The sequence below is a fragment of the Verticillium dahliae genome, genomic scaffold (genome assembly GCF_000150675.1).
Source record: "Verticillium dahliae VdLs.17 supercont1.21 genomic scaffold, whole genome shotgun sequence".
Classification (NCBI taxonomy): Eukaryota; Fungi; Ascomycota; class Sordariomycetes; order Glomerellales; family Plectosphaerellaceae; genus Verticillium; species Verticillium dahliae.
Genome location: NW_009276924.1, coordinates 303,045 through 323,058, shown reverse-complemented (window position 1 = coordinate 323,058; position 20,014 = coordinate 303,045). Strand labels below are relative to the sequence as shown.

Below are 20,014 nucleotides of genomic sequence, written 5' to 3'. Positions count from 1 at the left end.
CCCACCTCTTCTCCCGCCGTCTTACTCCCGCCGTAGTAATCAGGCGTACTACGCGTGCTTCGCGAATTCTGGCGTTCGCGATGCCTGCTCCGGCTCGACCTGCGACGCATCTCCTTGCTACGCCGCCTTGCGCGGTAGCGGAACTCATCATTCTCATCCGGATCCCCATCGAACCCACCAGAGAACGCCAGCGGGCTGATGAAAGCTTCCATGCGAACTGTGCCGATGGCATCGAAAAAGTTGCTCGGCCGCGAGGAAGCCTCCGACGTTCGCTGCGACCCTGCCGTGCTGAGACCCCAGCTGGGACCCCCGCTTGACGCCTGTGATCGATGCGACTGATAGATATCAGACGAGCCTGCCGTGCCAACGCTGTTGCCTGCGTTGCTGTCGGTGTAACTGTGGCCTGCTGCTGGGCCCGAGAAGCCGCGGAACGATAGCGGCGGTGGCACATGGCCACCCGTGTTGCTACGCTTTCTACCGTGCACCATAGCCTGGCTGCTTCGCTCGTGGAAACGTGGAATGAAGGGCGGTTCGGCCGCATCACTCGACTGCTCGCGCTGATGGTGACTGCTCATTGGCAACGGCGGAAACGTCTCGGTCTGCCTGGAGCTGCTGACATCCCCGACCTGCGACGACGGTGCGCTCGGGAGGCTGCTGGGGATGCTGGGAATGCTGGGCACGGGAGGCTGCCGGAACGATGGCGCCTTACTTTTGGTCAAGCGAATCGAGTCCCGGATGCCTGTCTTCCGTTTGGGCTGAGGCATCTCAAAGTCTGGCAGTACTGTCTTGGGTGGCGGAGGGGCCGTGATGATCTCGGGTACCGCTTGCTGTGAGTGAGCAAGGAAAGACAGCGCTGTCAGCCAGATGTAATGACGGTCTGCCGACACGGCCGTAAATTTGAGGGCCCTCTGCGGAGTCAAAATCAAGATGGACCGGTTGAAAAGTGTCGCCCCGCCCTTGGGCGTCGGGTTGTCGTCCTTGACGTCGAGAACAGACTGAATCGTCACTGCAAAAAATGTAAGCTGCATGACCAACATCAAGTCAAGCTGGAAGTTACTTACGCTTTCGGCCAGCCTTGCCCATCAAGGCGCTGCCAGAATTGGGCTGCTTGCTGCTCCACAAGATGGCACGCTCGTATGGAGCCAGCCAAACCCATCTCTTGTGACGGTCGTTGCTGTTGTCATCCTTGCCGTTTGTTTCTGGTACGCCAAATGACTTTCGCCTCCTCACGTACTTGAACATCCATTCGCCGACCATTGTCTGAGCGATGGCATCTACAACGCCGGTGGTTGGCGAACCGCCTCCGATCGAATTCAGGTCTGTCAGGTTCGTCTGATACGTTTGACTTGTCTGGGCTGTGTTTGTCGATGGCTGTGACCGGTGGGACGACCTGAAGCGTGATCGACTGGGCTCACGATGGCTCATGGAGGTAATATCATTGTGCGGCAGCGGCGGCAGGCTAGGGCTTTCGGGAACTTCTGTCGTCTCCGAGAACGGCGGTGGCGAGCGGCTTTGTCGCCTGTTACGCTGGGTGCGTGGCAGAGCCGCAGCCGAACGCACTTTGCGGATACTGTTCGCACGGTAATGGGTACGGCTACTTCCTCTCCTGTGCCAACCGCCCTCTCCTCGTGTTGGGCTTCGCTGTCCATCGCTTGGCGCGCTAACACTGAATGGCGGCCGCCTAGAGCTCGCCCTCGTTGGAATGGGGAAAGGGGGATCTTGAGGATCTGGTAGGCTGGGACTCCTAGAACGTCCTTGGTGGCTTGCAATGCCACTCTGGATGAGAGCAGCCCGGCGCATCCCGTTCGGCTTGCTGCTTGGTCCGGCAATGGACTTCTCCACGCTACGTTGAGCACCCATCTGGACCGACGTTCTCGGGCCAGGGTCTCTGTCCTTGTTGACAGTCTCCTTGCCCTGCAGACTATAGCTATAGCTTTCAGTGCCGAGCGGCTTTGCGGAGCTTCTCGGCGCGGAATGATACCTCATTGAATCATGTTCTGGAGATGTCGCCGTTCCGGATGACCTTCGCTTGGATGGTTTTACCACACTGGACTTGGGTCTCTGGCCAGGATGTGACAAAGCCGTCTGGAACTCAGGGTCGCTCAGGTCACCATCGCCAAAGTCGTCCGCTTCATCGGAGCTGTTGGCATCAAATCCTGCAAAGAGACTGCTAATGCGATGGGGCCGGCGCATCGGCGCCTTTCGACTCGAGAGTGGCCCGTCGTCGTTGTTGCCCGGGTAGGCGTCATTGTGCGTGTTTTCAGGGCCGTTGGAGAGCCCCCCCGAGAAAGTTGGCGAGATCGGAGGCGCGGGAAGTGGTGGTGATGGTGACACTTCACCAATGCTGCGCCTACTCGTCAAACGTCTTGGGTTTCTAGGCGGCAGATTGTTGGGTGCGGGCGTGAATTGAACCGATGAAGGATCGCCAGCATTCGCTAGAGCCGCTGGATTGGGAGACGGCGGCCGCGACGATATGGTGTCTGGATGCAGGTGAAGTGGAAGCCTAGCAAGGCGCTGGTCGATTCGGATCTCTTCGGTCTGAACACCGATGGATTTCGAAGCAACAGGCGACGATAGAAGTGATACTTGACAAGCGGCATCCTTGTTATAAAGTGGCAGTCTGGGCTCGCGCGGGGTCGACGGCCGACTCGTGGGTGGGATGACGCTGATGCTGGGAATCGACAACTCTCTCAAGGGGGCAAATTCCGGCAACTTCTGCAGCGGCTCTGGCTCATCTTCCTTCTCGGTCTGTGTCGAAGCTGACACCATGGGGACAGTCTCGATCTCCGGAGATGGTGGTGTCATGGACCGGAATGGGGATTTGGGCGTCTTGGGCGGGCTCAACGGCTCCTCTGCTGTCTGCGATCCAGCCGAAACCATCGATTCTTGAAGACGGTACGGTGGTTCGATGCTTAGTGGTCTGGCGAGCTGAACGCGTTTCCGTCTCTGATTCGCCTCGATTTCCAGCTCCGCGTGACGCTGGCTGTCGCCTTCGGGAGGTCTTTCGACCTGTGTGAGGGGTTCTGGCGTCGCCGGTTTGAATGCTTCGAGCGTGGGAGACGGAGGAGGGGAGAACTGCACTCCCGTGTCTTTGTAGACTGCCTTCGGCGCAGGTGGTGCTTCCTCTTCGTCCTCTTGGATCCCATCTTCCAGGGCCTCCAAGACGGTCTGGTTCACCCAAAGTTTGCCACGCGCAACGCTGCCTGGCCTCTTCAGGCTTTCAATGCTTTGGTTGCGACGGTGCATTCTGGACATAACGCTGTCGCGGCTCATGTTGCGCGTATGGCGGTGATGCGAGAGCGCGCTCTCCCTACCGCCATCATCTGTGTGCCAATCGTCATCGCCGTCAAGATTGAGCTCATCCGCGAGGCAGTTGCCGATGTTCGTCTTCCCGGGACTCTGTTGTGTCGAGAACCGAATGCTGTTGGTCATGCTCATTGTGCGGATGCTCGCCGCATCGGTCTCACGACCAGTCTCCTCCGCCTCGCTCTCGGCGCCATGTCCATTGGTGTGCGCGTTCTGGTAGGCGGCAACCTCATCAAGAACCACTTTCATTCTGGTCTCAGCAATGTGGATTTTCCGCTCATACTTTCGCTTCTCTTCATCCCAGGCGTCCTTGTCGCGCGTCCACAAGTCATGAACACGCTGAGAGTCATCTTCCTGCGTTCGAATCTTTCGCTGTGCCACATCGAGTCGTTTCTTCAGTTCCGTTGCAGATTCAACCGCTTCATCCCTCTCACGAGCCAGCTCTCCAATAGCGGACGAAGATCCACCCTCAAGGAGAGCCAATTGGCGTTTGAGGGACCTGGTTTCCTTTGCAGTGACAATGGCAGTCTCCTGTAGTGCCTCCTGCTCCCCTCGTGTAGCATGCAACGAAGCCTCAAGGTTCTCGATCAGTTTGATTTTATCTTCCTGATCCCTCCTCAAGTTGAGTATCTCGGCGACCAGGTTTGCATGGAGAGTCGGGGTGAATCGTCGAGGATCGAGAACGCTGATCGTGTCGTCGTTGGAAACGTCTTTTGATGACCGCTTGGATGCCTTGCCACCGCGGTCAACGGCCGGCAGGGGCGGAGAGGTCTGCATCCCTGGAGGAGTTATAGACCGTCGTGACCTCCTCGAAGCGTTGGACGGTGTTCTATAAGGTGTGTCTTGTGGTGTGGGTAATGAGTGGGAGGTCGGGCCGTTAGACTCATCCTCCGTCTCCCAGACAGCCATGGTCTTAGGCGTTCTCACGGTGACGCTCTCGATAAAGAGCGAGTGATCCGGTGAACATGAATCGACTTTCGCACGAATCAACTAGGCTGAAGGCATTCGACTTGCGCGCCGGCTGTCGGTGCGGTTGTGTGAGGTCGGGGGGTTCTCAGTGTAATCTAACGGCGGGGGGTCCAAGCACTTGGCCTTGCGTCGATGATCCCTGTTGGCAAGAAAACAGAACGAGAACTGGAGGCCGTGTCTGCGCCGACAATGATCAATGCATTGACGCTTAGTTGGCTGTTAGCAACCATTCAAGGCGTATAATACCGTAGAAGGCAGTCAATCACCCGGGGAGCCGGGCAGGGAAGATGCAGGGGCAGGAGCATACCTTGTACAGATCAAACGCGGAGCGAATGAATGAATTCTTGAATAAATGACCCCTTTCGGTCGCTCGAGCGGGAGACGCGATCAATTTTCGCACTGATTAACTATGATTCTTGTCAGCGTAAGATGCCGACGGTGGCCTTGCGCCTTAATGATTCGAGGGTGTCATGCTAAGCAGCGAGGATCTGGGATCGTGGTGATCTTACAGAGTGCAGATATCAGGGGCGAAAACCGAACTTGAAACGCTGAAGCCGTCGACAGCCGAAACGTGAGAGGAGTCGAGAACCAGAGTCGTCGAGACTGATAGACATCCAAAGCAACGCGAATAGATGAAGTTCGAAGCAACGCTAGCCGAGCATAGCTCGTCTTGAAGAAGCACTCGTACGGAATGTCGACGTTTCGGATTTTTTTTTATTTCTTCAGGGCGCGTTCTTGCTGGCGCACCGGGAGGTACAGAATGGACAAAGGTGAGAAAGGCAGCGTGTGGGGATGTCGAGTGTGTAAGTTTGAATGAAGAGTGAGGTCCGAGGCAGTCTTGTGCTGCGAAATGGTGAAATTCCTAGGTCGGCGCAGTTGCGGTCAGCTTCGATTCCCCCCCCCCCCCCCCCCCCCCTCTCCTCCTCGTAGGCTTCGCGGCGGTGGTTGGCGATGCCGACAGGCCGTCTGAGACAAGGGGAACGTACCGACGGTAGTAAATTGGATGGCAGCGAGTTGAAACACCAGAAGCAAGCCAACGCTAAAGAAGAAGCAAGTAAAGGTCCCCAGGCTGCGTCCAAGACAAGAGATGGGGTTCTGGAATGGCGGTAGAGTCTTTGATCTCCCCGAAGCGGGCTGGCTGGATTGTCGCGGAGTAAACCAGCTGCAGAGCTGCAAGGAAGCTCGTTGGCGGTCCGATGAAAAGCACCGAGGCGAACAGCAGCGGTGCGAACAGCAGGTTCTCCGGAGCTCAATGGATGAGGAGCAACAGATAGCACGAGGATGGAGAAGAGAAAGGAAGAGAAGAATGACGAGAGTTATTCCTTGATGGTGCTCTGGACTGCTGCGTACCGCGCACTCGATGCCAGGATGGCACAGGGACCTGGCAAGCCTGGGTCCCGAAGAACAAGAGACCCCGGACTGGTTATGTACGAATGCTCCACTGTGGTTTAGACTGGGCGAGCTGGCGAGCAGGGCTGCGGTCCTACCACGTACATGTACATGTACAGTACAGCTGCAGGGTCACAAGGGGGTAAATGGTGGAGGAATCCCTGATGCCTGAGGTGGGTTCCCGGCTCGAACGCGAGTGGTGCGGAGGTTGAGGCTGATCCAATGTGAAGGAGATTGATTGTTGTGAAGAAAAGAGAGGCAGCAGCGTCTGCTCTGCTCTCGCTCTCGTTGAGGCCAATGCAGTCAGAAACGTCGAGCTTTCTGGACGGCGACGAGTCAAGCTGGCCAGGTCCACTGGTCCTTGATCTCCCCTGGCCAGGGGCCCGGCTTGAGAAAAGACGGACCATCAATCAGACAGTGAGTCGAGTCGAGTCGAGTCGAATCGAAATCCCAGGGGGGGATTCCAGTTCGCATCCTTGTGTATTCGTATCCAATCAAATTGGTCCGCAACGGCCTGTCCGGCTGTGAGCACGATGGGCGAGCATTGCCATGAACGAAAGGGACCCCGTCAAGCCCGTTCCACAGGCTGCATGGGATCTGAGTGCACAATTGGCCGATTAGGTGCGACGGGATGGGAAAGGAAACGCGGATGCGATGCAGAGCTTGTTCACCGAGACCCCCGGCTCCATCCAGGGGAGAAATGAGAGAGGAAATTGCGGCCGCAGAAGCTTGCAGCGCGTTACTGCAGCTAGGGATTGGCACATTGGGCATGTGCTTCGGACCCCGGCTCAAGCTTGATACTCGATGCTCAACTCGGCACGACGATGGGGCGATCTCTGAAGCGAGGTACCGCCATCGTAAGAAGACAGAAAATCGTGCGGGGGGGTGGCCGACATGGAAGACCATCAAGGAAAGGAGCTGACGAAACAGTGTAGACAAGCAAGCAGGCCTCTCCGTTGCGCCCAAGACAGAGGCGGTTTGGGGGGAGGAGGAGGCAGAGTCAAGTCGAGAATGGCTAGCCGGCGAGGTTGTTGCATCAGAAGGACGTGACAGGGCGGAAAGAGCGCAGCAAGCGAAGACGGAAAGGAACAGAGCTCAAGCTCAAGCAAAGCTCAACCATACGAATACACGCGTTTTGGACCCCACTCGTCATGAACAGCCCAATCCAACATGGCGGCACAGGTGGAGTCCGGCATCGCGACTGCATTGGTCACCAGGCGCTCCAGCTCCACCACAGCCCGCCAGGGTATCGGCAGGCTAATCCTCTTGGAGAGAAGGTCCAACTTGAAACGGGGTTAGCGCAACTGACTCAAGACGGCTGGACGGGTGGCTGTTGCCCCCAAGAGCGGTTGGACGTCGGGAGGAGAAAGGCAGCAGGTCCATCCGCCCCTGGATTTGCCCGATGAGAAGATCTTTGCCCCAGCCATATGCTTGAGTGGCTGTTGCTGGGCATCCTTTGAGGCATGGGCAGGCAGAGGCAGCTCTTGCCTACCCGCTAGCCACTACTCGCTATTCGGCAACCACAACCCAGAGGTCAGCGAGGCACCTGCCCAACTGCCCACCTCAAGGCGGAGCGAGGTCTGCCCAACAGGCGGCAAAAGACGCCCCATCAAGGACACCCACCATCATCCACCATCACCCACCATCACCCACATCCAGGTCTAGTGGTCAGCGTTTCCTGCGTCGTTTTCTCTCGTTCCCTCCTCTCCCGGTGAACGGCGCTCAAGCTCAACCCGCCGCTAGGCATTGGGGACAAAGGCACAACCCCTCTCACAATGACAATCCCTTTATGAATTTGAGTCCGTCCGTCGATACCCGTCTGCCGCCTGCCGCCTGCCGCTTGCCTACTCTGGGGTATGGCGCCATGCGAGCCGAGTGCGGTGGAAGTATATTTGCTTTTGGGTGCTTCCTCGGATACTTGCCGTCGTCGCTGCAGAACTTTATTTGAATCATCTGTTATTGACAGGAATTCCAAGGGCAATTTGTTGAGGTGCCTACATGTAGGTCAGAGGCCTTGAAAACAGTCGGTGGCCGGCGTGCTTCGCTCAGCAAGGTCAACTACCGACAGCCTACCTAGGTACCTACATGTGCATGCGCAGTCGCCCACTCACCACCCCACGCACTACAGCACCAGAGTTGTGCACAGAACAGCAGCGACAGCCCTGTCACTGCAGAGGCACTTTTCCTGGATGGGTACGATAACAACGGCCATGCGGCGCAGTTTCATGCTAGCTGCCACCTGGACCAACGGTTCCAATGACGGGAAAGGCACACGGCTCGTGCCTCTGACAGCCAGAAAGAACCAACAGCAAGAGAGGACCATGTCAGCCCCTGACCAACTGCGGCCTCGTCATGTTGATCCCCCCAGACATCACTTGGACAAACTGGCGATCGGCGTCGGCAGGGAAATTGCGACTTCCATTGTCCCAGGCCGCGCTGTTGCGGCCGAACTCCAGTGGACCAACAGCCGGCACGTCTTCCTGTTGGGCCACAAGTCATCACCGTATCACAGTCACATCAGAACCTGGTCATCAGCCATGTATTGATCACAGCCCCAGGCCTGTCACACTTGCCCTAGTGTTCTCGAGCCACATTGAGCGTCACCATCTTGGGTAGAACACGATATCGACCACGTTCTCCCGAGACAAGCTGGCAAGAGATGGGGAAGCCGGCTCGCGTGACGCGCCCGTCAGAATTCGCAGTCCGGATCGCACTACATGTACGCATGTCATATGTTGGTTGCTCGCCTGTCTGCACCCTGTGCCGCGTTCTGCAGCCGTGCTTGCCGGTGTCCCCAGATTCGATTACTCCCCTAATGTAGCACCACCAACTAGGTATCGGTCAAGCTCGGCTCGCAGCAGACAGCTTCCCCGGTTGTGCAAGGTTGTCCATGCGAGCAAAGCCTCCAACGAGCCATCATTCGCAACACAGTACCGCTGAGCTGGACCTGCTCGTTTATTCGAAACCGGCGGGCGAAGATCCATTCTCCCGTGTGAACTAAACGCTGTCAGGAATACCACGCCGTCGGCACCAGTCTATCGCGGCTTTCCCTGCAAAGTATATTTCCAGCCCTTTTGCACGATGGTTTCCCCGATCCCAATGTCCACAACAGGGGAACCTGGACTTCGACTCCCAGTCCGCCTACGCCGCAAAGCTCTGAGGTTTTTTCCACCCAGTAGCAATCGCGCATCGCCAAGCCAGTGGCTGCTTGCCTTATCGGCTGTTAAAACAATCCGAGGCCATGGTTTGAGCCTTTACATCATGAGGGCTATGTGGCCATGCCTAGCCTCACCATGGGCATTTTCGTCTCGAGCATTGGGGCAGGGTTTCAAACGAGAGGAGTGCCACTACCAACATGCATTCAAGACTGCATTCTGTCGCGCCAGCTTCGAGCCACATTGCCCTGTAAGGGGCTTTTTGTCTGGACCTCGAATTTTGGGTCTCGACTCGGTCGACGGTTCCGTATCAAGAGCTTCCCCTCATTCCGCATCCCAGTTTCCTTTTTCACTTTTATTTCTTATCTGCTGTCACTGTGATGGTCACATTCGGTCTGCATTGCATGACCTCGGAAATCCCTTGCCATATTAATCGCGCCAAGCAGCCAATGCTGAGCTGAGTGTGGCGCTCAGCGCACTTTGGGTCTCTTTCTTGGCCGAGTCTTGGAGAATGGCCCGCAAGACTAGCCTCGTCCTTCTTGCTACGAGCCACAGGCGGTTGGCCACGTCCATCGCAGAGCCTTGATCGGATTGTGAGTTGTCGGATGGTCGCGCCGGTACCCTGAGATAAGGTTGCCTGCGACAAGCGTTTGCGAAGGCTTTACAAGAAGTTTTTGAACATGTAGGGGGTTAATATTGCGTGTTTTCTGTGTTTTCAACGGTCCGCATATATCTGTTGGTTCCAATGCACGCCAGACGTCTCCCCGCTACTATGCGGTTCCGGCCTTGTGAAGGTTAAGCCTCGCGCAGGATTCGCAGTCGCCCACCGCGTGCGACATGAGGTCGGTGGTCAAAAAACCACCCGCTTTCTTCGAGCGTCCTCATCGTGCAAGAAAGGCGTGGTCGATAACAAGCACGTCATTTCCGGGTCCTTGGCATGATTCCTGGTCAAATAACAAATGCTAGCCTTAAACGCACGAAATTGTGGTGGAGTTCTCAGTTACGTATCTCATCGAGATACTTGTCGTCTCCGCTTACCATGGGCACACTCAACCAACACTCATCAACTTTCTCACACTATACAGCCCTAAACTTGCTGGCAATACTCCATAGCTGTTTTCCTTAAAGTGAGTATCCAACAGAGCCCCATCATATGCTCATACGTGCCCGTCTGGTGGGTATCACCACTCCTCTAACAGTCACCCGGGGTTGATATCGATGCCTCGATGCCTCCGCCGTGGCACTGACGTCCTTGGGACCGGTATGGAGGCCTCGGGGCTGAGCCAGGATGATTTCATAACTTTGATTGCCGGAGGAACTTCCTTGCGATCAATTGTCCCTGCTGTTGTAGGCAGATGCCCAGTCATAGCAGGCCTTGGCCGTTGAATGGAGCGTAGTCCGAGCCCGGTGAGACCGAAATCAGCATCACGACGGCAAAGGAACGGGGAAGACTGGCAGGATTATCAGCCATGCATGGGATTGGTAGAATGGTGAGCTGTGACTGCTTGTCACCGCCGGTATAGTATAGAGAATCATCGCCTGGACTGTTGAACCATCGTGGCGGTTCAAACCCTCCCACCCAACAAAACGATCATTCGTCACAAGGTGATGTCAATGGCAGTCAACCTTGCTGCTGGTGCGACTACGCTTGTTCAGTTACCGAGTTCTTGATACGGGGCAACTCGTAGTTGATATTGGAAATGCGACGTTGAAGGACTGTTGTCATGATGACATGAATCTCGCTCAGTCGATTATGTACCAGCCACAGTTTCCCCGGCATGATATATTGTCTCTCGAACGGGATATCGGGTGAGCAGGTAGTCATGGGTGGGATCCCGGCGATTTCCTAACTACATACATTTTGCATTTGACATCGTCGATATCGCTCGTGGATATTCATGCTGACACTCAGAGTTTGTCAAGTGGCATTCGCAGTGGGCAGGTTCATTCGGCTAAGCATCTACACACTTGATCAGTTTCGTCATCTCTTTAGCCCGGCACAGCTTCAATCTTGATCTCCCACCCAGGACTAGCGAGATGCATCCTGCCGTCTTATTCCCACGAGCTTCACCCGTCAATTAGTGTTAATCCAGATCATTTACCCGCAGATAGCAATCACTGCGGAGAAGGCTACCATCTCGTGGTTGCCTCCGACAGACGCATTGTGTTGATATGGATCTTGGTCAGTAGACATCAGGAGACACGTGAAGAAATCTTCAGGAACATGGCAAATATGCAGAGTGTGGGAGACTTCAAATGCTGAACCAGGTCATTGGCGAAAGTCTCCCTCGGCAAAGACATACGTGAGAAGTAGCCGTCGTTTTGTCATGTGACCTGGAAATTTGTTGGACAAGTCCTCCGATGTCTACAGCCGTCACAGAACTGAAAGGTCGAGTCAGACCCATCAGCCAATATCCGACGCATATAAAGGCCCGTCTGGCTGAGGAGATGGATGTGCGTCGATACTCCGAACTTTCGGAGGTGACAGGTGATGCATCCTTGGCGTCACAAATATGCGAAATTGCGAGCACGTGCACATGCGGGACGATGGTATCAAGCACATCGCATCCGTTCCTGAGCGATTTCAGGCAACGGCTCTAGATCGGAGGGAGGAAACGAGCCAATCTAGTCATCCTGCCGCCTCGACGCACAACAGTCGGCGTGACGCCCTGGTCGCAAGGGGGCCGCGCTGCTATTGCAACTTCAGGCGACCTGTCACTCCTCGAACGGAGTCCTGACAGCCTACGGCTTCTTCTCTGACCTCTGCAACTGGGCACTGCTGTTTGCTTCATATTAGAGGCTCCAAGCGAAGGCAGCCTGGAGGATGGCTCGTAATCATGGCTGTCTATGATACCGAGCTGATGGCGATTCACCCCTGGTTGTTGTTTGAGTCATCTCGGAAGCATCCTCAGAGGGGAACAACACTACCCGAAGCAAGATGTATGCATGCTTGGTTACGAATGGGGCCACAAGGCATGTCACTTCCTGGATTTGGGCTAACAGAGTCAGGCAACAACCCGACGCGAGGTAGGCCTACTGGCAGATCGTTGTTGCAACAGACTAACAGGACGACCGAGGCCTTGAAACAAGAATGACTCGAAATTCGCAGGCTTCACGGGCAACCTAGAAGTTATTGCACCCAGGCCGGGAATGCAAATCCCATGCCAGGCCGGCCTTGGCTCAAAGTCGCCGGCCTAACCGTTCCCGAGCCGAGGCAGCGGCGCCGGTCAGGGTGGGGAGCCCTTCACCTGCACTCCTCCGCCCGTCCGACAACGTCATCATCTAGTCAGTACAGGCTCATGGCAGCCACCTTCGTACATAAAAACACATCACCCTCTGCCCCGGCTTCGAGAGAGAATCGTTCAATTCATTCGAGCACCGCCATCATGTCGTCCTCTTCTTCCCCTGAGCTTATCAAAACCCAGGTCAAGGCTATGACCTTTGACGTCTTTGGCACCACTGTCGACTGGCGCTCCTCCGTAACCGACGAGCTCACCAACCGGGCCGCCTCCAAGAGCGGAGAACACGGCAACGACGACCGCACCGCTACCCTCCGCCGCCTGACGCGCGATGACTGGGGCCGTTTCGCGCAGCAGTGGCGTAACACGTACAGCACCTTTGTGCGGGAATTCGTCCCGGGCGAGACGCCGTGGAAGGACGTCGACACGCACCACTATGATGCCCTGGTCGATCTGCTGGCTGAGTGGCAGCTCGGGGGAATCTACTCGGACGCCGAGGTGAGAGAGCTGAGCCTGGTCTGGCACCGGCTACGACCATGGGATGAGGCCGCCAAGGGCTTGCGGCTGCTAGGCGGGCAGTACGTCACGTCAATGCTGTCGAACGGGAACGCCTCTCTGCTGCGGGACCTGGACGACTTCGGAAGTCTTAACTTCCAGCGGCGGCTGTCGGGAGAGGATTTCAAGGCCTATAAGCCCAATCCCAAGGTGTACCTCGGAGCCGCCCAGAGCCTTGAGATGGCGGAGCCAGGGCATGTTGCCATGGTCGCCGCTCATCTCGACGACCTGGAAGGGGCACGAAAGTGTGGCCTGAGGACCGTTTATGTTGAGAGGCCGGGCGAAGAGGCTTGGAAGAAGGATGAAGATCGATATCGAAATGCCAAGGACTGGGTCGATATCTGGATTGGGGAGAAGGATGGTGGCTTTGTTGAGCTTGCGAGGAGACTGGGTGTCGAGCAGTGAGTCTGCTCAGCTAAAAGGCAAATGATGCATTAATGACAATGTTCAAATTCAACGCTGAGGTGTACGAGCACACTTTCAAACAGATAAAGACATTGTGTCGCGCCTTGCGAAGCAGCGATTGGAGACACGTAGTCAGCAGAAGACAAAAGTTGCCCTTTACGCTGTGGTTTGGCGAAGGGATGGACGGCAATTGCTAAACTATCTCGTGTGGTTGAGAAGTTACAATACATGTCGGAGAAACATCATACAACACCATCTTGGCATTGCTTAATTGGGTTATTGTGTTGTAATCGACTACGCATTGTAGTAGTCGTGATGACCGAAAAGGCATTGCGTTGTGGACTGATTTATAAATGTACAAGAAGCCAAGACAGTCATTCAAAGAAGAGTTCTGGTGTAGTCAACCAAGAGTGGCATGCCCCAGCCGGGATTGGGTCTAGAGACACACCTAGGACATGATGGCAGGCCAGAGCCGAGGCATTGGAGTCGGCCATGGCAACTGCAGAGGGCCTGCTGACTTGATATCCGCTGTCTTCCGAAAACGATTATATTGGACCGAGGAGCTTAGGAGAGACATGGGTTTGAGACATTTCACATGAAATTGGAAAAGACAGCTGACACCAAGCAGCAAATGTCCGTCGCCGCCTTAAATGTTCAAAAGTAGTAGGGAAGAAACGTGCCTGGTAAACGAGGTAGTATGTATATGTACTTCAGGGTGAGCTTACGACTGGAGAGATATGCCAACCAAGGAACAAGTTCAACGGCGTGGCCGCCTGGGCAAGGCATGCGCGATAAGCTGAAAAAGTGACACTGTCTCGAACTTACAGTCGACATGTTATTGGAATGTCGAACCAAGGCGGGCTAGAGCAAGCGAAATATAGACCAACTGGCACCACCGAGTAGTACTCCGGCAAGGCAACGATGTGCTTGCACACAGCTATGTGTGGCATCAGTAATGGGAAGAAGAAGTATCCGTTATGACCCGTGACATCTAGAGAGCCTGCAAAGTCAGCCGCCGATCAAATGAATCCGACAAGGCACGAGAAACTGTTGTCAACCTCAAAATAGTTACCATACCTCCGATGTTGCCGTGCTGTTTGTGAAGACAAAGAACACAAGGCGGGGCACGATCCATTTGGTTGCTGGGCAGTCAACGGTCAGGCATGCGTGAGGAACGGGTGGCAAAAGCAACCGCATTGTCTCGGAAAGGATCCCTTGAACACCGTTGCCCCTCCATAGGCGTGTGGTTGGCCATGCCCCGCGTCAACCCAGGGTGGGCAGCGTCTGGGGTAAAGCCTGACGAGCCAGACAGACTGGGGTCATGAGCTGTTCGCAGATCGCCTGGTACCTTGAAGATCAGTGGTGTAGACGTACCAGTAGCTCTTTGGGCGAGTAGTGCCGACAAGGTGACTTTAATAAAAAAACGGACTGACCATGTCCGAGTACTGAGCATCGCCAGAATGTTGACTGGTGGAGTGGAAGCGACACAATGACGCCAATTGGGCTGTTAGGCAGCATGTGACTTTTGAGTGTGGTCAATTTGGTCAGGGAAAGCCGGTTGCCGCTCCCAGGCTCAGGCCAAGCAAGTCCAGTCCATTGACAGGTGACCCTGGCAGACTCAAAGCTTGAGGGAGATGGCAGAAAAAAAGGGACTTTCTGAGTGTGTGGTTGATTCGCTTGCACACCCTCTTTTCGCGCAAGCGCCAGACGTGCGTCGTCATGTCATATGCACGGGCGGGCTCCATGCTCAGCACAGCACATGCAAAAGCACGTCGGTCGTAGAAGCATGCGTGTGTCCTCCAACTTCCTCCTCAAGGGAGGGGAAGGACCAATTGAGCGGGAGGGGGAAGAGTCGAGGGCGACTCATAGGCCGTGAGAAGTGGCAGGTTGCAGGTCGTACACCAGGTCCGAAATCGTGGTCCAGGGGCGAGGCCAGGTCATGTGGCTCTAGAAGAATGCACATATTGCTGCGTCAGCTGTGTGATGTTCGTGGTTTGTCAATAGACCAGTGTCGTTTTGGCCGCATCCGTGCCTTCTTAAGTTGACGTGAGGCGGCCATTGATGCCAAGAGCTTATTAGTGATGATGGCTGTAGGGGTGGTGCTTGTCGAGGGCGAGAGGGTGTGTACAGTGGACGACAAGTCTGTGGGGAGAAGGAGAGGGGCCAAGGGACCTGCCATGAGGGGAGCCCTAAGAGATGCGGATAGTCTGTCGATGCGCGGCGGTTGCTTGCCTGGCCGACCGTGTCGCGTGCATGGCATGGCATGGCATGGCATAACATCGCATGGCATGGAATTGTATCGCATGGAAACGAGAAGGATGAATAGGGATGGTGGAGGTAGGATTGGAAGATGGGATGGATGGTGGTCGTAAATTCATCCGGACTGCTTCCCTACCGCGCCAGCCTGTTCCTTGAACATCTCCCAACCCTCGCAAGCGTAAGCGCAATGCAGTTTTGCTTGTTGTTGTACCAGAGACTGTTCGGTGAACGACTCAAATGACTTCTGGGGGAAAGGGTGATTCATGCAAGCCGAACGCATTTGCCACTTCTGGAGAGGGCAAGAAGGCGCAGCCGACACACTTTATGTCCTGTCGTTGGTGGTTGCCGTCGATATTGCCGTCCCTGTCACGAGTGCCGTTGCCCGATATGCTTGGACATCTCGATGGCGATTGTCATGATTCGCCCAAGGCAGGTCATCGGTCAAGCAAATACCTCAAGGTGAAGTACCTAGGTTGGAAGTGAGCACATACAATGTTCATTTGAGAGTCGCAGCCCGAGGCTGGAGAACCTTTTTTTTTCTTATTTTTTTTTAATACAGGATCAACGAAGCCGGGAGGCAGGGACCATAGTTATGGCTTCCACCCCAACTGCTTTGGAATCACAGGAACGAAGGTAGGTGTGAGGGTGAGTGAGGATCAGGTAGAGTCTGTCGGTCCGGGTTGCGGGGGTCGCTACTCTCCACTCTCCTCTCTGTGGCTTCCTGCCTCTCCTCGAATGGTGCTTTTGGCGGTACCTTACTGCACACGGGAAGGGGGCTGTCAGTCCACAGCCAGCAGCATCCTTTTTGCTCCCTCCTCCGTCCCATCTTGCCCGCCGGGGTCTCCACCCATGGATCCGGTCTCTTCCTGTTCCATCCTCACAAACTTGACAGGGTAGATGCACCTTTGCGCAAGGCGGGGCTCTCTGGTCTGTCCATTCCGCACCAGCACTACGTTCAGACTAACAAGCACCAAGAACCAGGCACTAACCAAGCATCAAGCAAAGCACCGAATTGAACAAACGACCCGACAAATCAAGCTCATAGACCTCGATCATGGCTTCGGAACTTGGCAACCGAGCATTGATTACACATTTCCAGGCTTCACTAGACGCAGGCCGTGGCCATCTCGCCAGGCTCGTCCATCGCCCATCGCCCATCCCACCGCACACATTTCCCAGGCACCTACCTGCTTCAGTATCTGCCGTTACTACTGTCCCTCACCCGCCCGAGCTCAGCTCCAGGGATCAAGGAGAGCCACTGCAACCAACCAACCAGCCTGGAACCAGTCGCAGCCGGGCTTCGAGGGCTCAGGACCCAGTACCGGTACCGGTACCAGAGCTAAAGCGCTAGGTACCTCGACCCGAGCAAGACCGTCTCCACCCCTACCTTACCAACACAGTAAGGTACCAGGTGAGGTACCTTAGCTCGTCTCCGCCCCTTTGCTGAGGGTGCCTCATGCTGTGCCTTAGGTTGTCCCATCTTCCAACTTCCAGTGCCTGTCCGGTGCTGTCCACCTCCTCCTCTGCATGTCCACCAAGTCCCTAGTTCCTAACCCCCTACCTACCTAGGTACCTAGCCCCCCCTCCCCGGGCCCCAGTCCCTGGTCTCCAAGTGAGTCCCGTCCCACGTCTTGGGCTCCAAATTCCATCCAGACTCAGCGTTCGCTTCCCCCCCCCCAGTCTACGCTCCAACCTATCCTCCTTTTGCACCACCCCGCCGCCTGCCAGACCTGACCTGCTAGCCTATCTATCTACCTTACCTACCTCGTCTGCTCGCCGACCTGTTCGCCGTCTTTACCCTTCCACCACAAAAACCACTTCTGCGACAATCTCTCAATCGCGACTCATCTCCAACTCTGTCGCTCGCCTCCATACTTCTCATCGACTGGCGCAGACAAGAGAAGAGACGAGACAACCTGACCTGCGCTGCTTTGCCCCCTCGCCCTTGAGTTGCCGTCCGCAAACCCCATCGCCCTCCCTCCACTGACTCGGCCCTCTCGCCGGTCAACTCGGTTTTGTCCTCCTGCCCATCATGGCGGGAAAAATGGTCCTCTACAAGCTGGTGGTCCTGGGAGACGGTGGTGTGGGCAAGACGGCCCTGACCATCCAGCTCTGCTTGCAGCATTTTGTCGAAACTGTAAGCGCTCAATTCCTCTCTTTTTCGTCCTCTGACGCCAACCCCGACTCGTTCCCTCACCCTCGCCCTCGCCCCCTCCTCAAATCCCCACCAGTGCGTCGCTGACCCGCCTCGCTCCTGCCTAGTATGACCCCACGATCGAGGATTCCTACCGGAAGCAGGTCGTTATCGACACCCAAGCATGCATGCTCGAAGTCCTCGACACTGCCGGCCAGGAAGAATATACCGCCCTCCGAGACCAATGGATCCGAGACGGCGAAGGCTTCGTTCTCGTCTATAGCATTTCGTCACGATCCTCCTTCTCCCGCATCAAGAGGTTCCACCACCAGATCCAGCGGGTAAAGGAGTCCTGCGCCTCTTCACCCTCTTATCCTGGTTCACCCATATCGGCCGTTCACTCCCAAGCGCCTGTACCCATCATGCTCGTTGGCAACAAGAGCGACAGGGTCACGGAGCGCGAGGTGTCCACCCAAGAAGGACATGCACTGGCTCGCGAGCTGGGCTGCGAATTCGTTGAGGCCTCCGCCAAGAATTGTATCAATGTCGAAAAAGCTTTTTACGATGTTGTCAGAATCCTCCGCCGCCAGCGCCAGGCAGCTTCCCGACCACAGCCCAACGGACGCAGCTCGACGCGCGCGCACAACTCCAGCTCACAAGACTACAACACGAAGGAGAAGAACGACGGCAGCCGAGGAAAGGGCGACAAGAAGAAGATCAAGTGCGTCATTCTATAAAGGCTTGATGCCTCGAACGTGCGATTCTCACGATGCGATTTTATTCATCACGATTTTATGATGCCCCATAGAGCGTTCGGCCTTTCATCCAAAGGGCCGGTATTTTCATGACGCACGAGAACCAATCCTCTTATCCTCCGCAAAGATTTGTTCTGCCACTCGCACTGGGCCACGCATGTCAACTCGAAAAGAAACAGGACGAGTTGCAGCCGAGCTGAGTCGATTTCAGTCGAATCGCCACCCCAGATCGAGTAGCTTTTCAACCGGCGAATGGCGCACACACACAAACACACCAAGAAAGGAGTCATGTCCGTGGCGTTTCTGATTTTAAGGCTTGGGCGGCTTGGGAGTTTGATTCTTTCATTCCAACACGTGGACGCCACCTGACGGAGTTCGCGGAGTCCGTGGTTTATTTTTTTAAAGCAAGCTGACAGACCTGTTCGCCAACGATAAAATCCTATTCTACCTCACATGCTACCGACCTGTCTCATACACATCCTTGCGCAAACCATGCCACATCTCAATTCGGAGACTTTTTTCTTGGATGCCTGGGCAGGACTAGGGTTCTTCGGGTAGGGAGGGGGGACGCGAGAGAGGGGAAAGGAAAAGGAGTAGGATAGTGGTGGAAGTAGCGGTCGTCAATCGATTCACCCAGATGGGGGGAAACGTATCTCCGCCGCCAGGAACAGGAACAACCTCGCCGCGGCACAAGCCACGCCGTACAAGGGCGAGAGTCATATATCAGCATTTCCAGGGTGGGATGTGTATCTAACTATGTCTTCCGGCACTGGTCACTCTTACGTGCATGGCCCGTCTCCAATTCTACGTTTCAACAAGTACCTGCTGCTTCCCCAAGTATCTACATGGTATCTAGTCGCTGTCTCGCTCATCTCGCTCCGTCTTACCCCGGACTTCACACCCCTCGACCGTTCGACCGAGAACAAAGGCAGGTCCAAGTTTGATGGATAGTGCCGATGCGCCGATCGCTCGTTATTCAAAAAGATGGGGTGCCTCAAGAGTCTTGGGCAGGCTCTACATGTGTCAACGGGACGATTTGCCGGGGCTTTCTGCCTAACAACGTTGACCACCGGTGCATGCTCCCGGCGGCAGGTTTTCATTTGACGCCTCGTGCACCACACAGCCTGTGCGGAATCACAACTGCGTGGCTCGGAACCGAAACACAGACGACAGATCCCATACTGCAAGGGGTGGGGGACTAGGGGCGGACTGAAGAATACATGTATGCTGTGTGCCCCGTCAACTGACTCAATTGCTCCGAGCTGCCAACCAGGGCAACCTCACATCAGGGCTGCCCTTGTGTGCCCCTCACCCCTTGCCCCCTCCCTCCAGCCGGCGACGTGGTACATGGTAGAGGGGAGGAGGTTGGGACTTGCGGAGGGTGGAAGCATTAGAGGGTTTTCGGCACTATCGAGGCTGGGGCGGTGCTTGACGCTACTTGGCTTTCCGGCTGCTCCATTTTGCTTTTCCGCCAACGGCTGCCACTCCTCCTCCTCCTCCTCCTCTACCAAGCTTGCCGTGGGATTGGAATGTACAAGTACCGAGCGTGAGCGCACCCGTCGACGGTTTAGGCCAGGGTCAATGGCTTTCCCTAGGCTTTGGTCCTTCTCCCTGGTTGGCGACCAGCGAGATGGTGCGACCGCCGTACGGACCCGTTGAGGCTGGCAGCCGCGCATCAAGGGAGGACTGGGGGGGTGCAAACACGAGTTTTAGGCCCAGAGGAACAACGAAGTCTAAACCATCTCATGTCGAGCTTGACATTGAAAACAGCAATGGTCTCCGGCGCCTCGCGTGGCACGAGGTGCGGCTCGGGGAAGGGGGGGGGGGGGGGGGGGGGGGGGAAAAAAC

General features: G+C 55.8%; 6 protein-coding genes across 6 annotated transcripts; 3 read left to right on the top strand and 3 right to left on the bottom strand.

The window, feature by feature from the left end:
* Positions 1-48: 48 nt before the first annotated feature.
* Positions 49-4,215, bottom strand: VDAG_08598 (uncharacterized protein; the record flags this gene model as incomplete). The annotated part of the gene is made up of 3 exons (XM_009652907.1): positions 49-68; positions 122-1,006; positions 1,062-4,215. 3 exons carry the CDS (start codon positions 4,213-4,215, stop codon positions 49-51), a joined length of 4,059 nt encoding a protein of 1,352 aa, XP_009651202.1.
* Positions 4,216-6,834: 2,619 nt separating this feature from the next.
* Positions 6,835-7,612, top strand: VDAG_08597 (uncharacterized protein; the record flags this gene model as incomplete). The annotated part of the gene is made up of 2 exons (XM_009652906.1): positions 6,835-6,941; positions 7,126-7,612. The coding sequence occupies 2 exons, from the start codon at positions 6,835-6,837 to the stop codon at positions 7,610-7,612; spliced, it is 594 nt and encodes a 197-aa protein (XP_009651201.1).
* Positions 7,613-10,018: 2,406 nt separating this feature from the next.
* Positions 10,019-10,545, bottom strand: VDAG_08596 (uncharacterized protein; the record flags this gene model as incomplete). Its single annotated transcript, XM_009652905.1, has 2 exons — positions 10,019-10,270; positions 10,480-10,545. The coding sequence occupies 2 exons, from the start codon at positions 10,543-10,545 to the stop codon at positions 10,019-10,021; spliced, it is 318 nt and encodes a 105-aa protein (XP_009651200.1).
* A 1,660-nt stretch (positions 10,546-12,205) lies between these two features.
* On the top strand, positions 12,206-13,018 carry VDAG_08595 (haloacid dehalogenase; the record flags this gene model as incomplete). The annotated part of the gene is made up of 1 exon (XM_009652904.1): positions 12,206-13,018. The coding sequence occupies one exon, from the start codon at positions 12,206-12,208 to the stop codon at positions 13,016-13,018; it is 813 nt and encodes a 270-aa protein (XP_009651199.1).
* A 2,352-nt stretch (positions 13,019-15,370) lies between these two features.
* VDAG_08594 (uncharacterized protein) lies at positions 15,371-15,892 on the bottom strand. Its single transcript, XM_009652903.1, has 2 exons — positions 15,807-15,892; positions 15,371-15,745 (listed from the first exon to the last, which is right to left on the bottom strand). Exon 2 carries the CDS (start codon positions 15,555-15,557, stop codon positions 15,393-15,395), a length of 165 nt encoding a protein of 54 aa, XP_009651198.1. The 5' UTR covers positions 15,558-15,745; positions 15,807-15,892; the 3' UTR covers positions 15,371-15,392.
* Positions 15,893-17,087: 1,195 nt separating this feature from the next.
* Positions 17,088-18,148, top strand: VDAG_08593 (ras-2; the record flags this gene model as incomplete). The annotated part of the gene is made up of 2 exons (XM_009652902.1): positions 17,088-17,414; positions 17,540-18,148. Exons 1-2 carry the CDS (start codon positions 17,310-17,312, stop codon positions 18,146-18,148), a joined length of 714 nt encoding a protein of 237 aa, XP_009651197.1. The 5' UTR covers positions 17,088-17,309.
* Between the last annotated feature and the right edge of the window lie 1,866 nt (positions 18,149-20,014).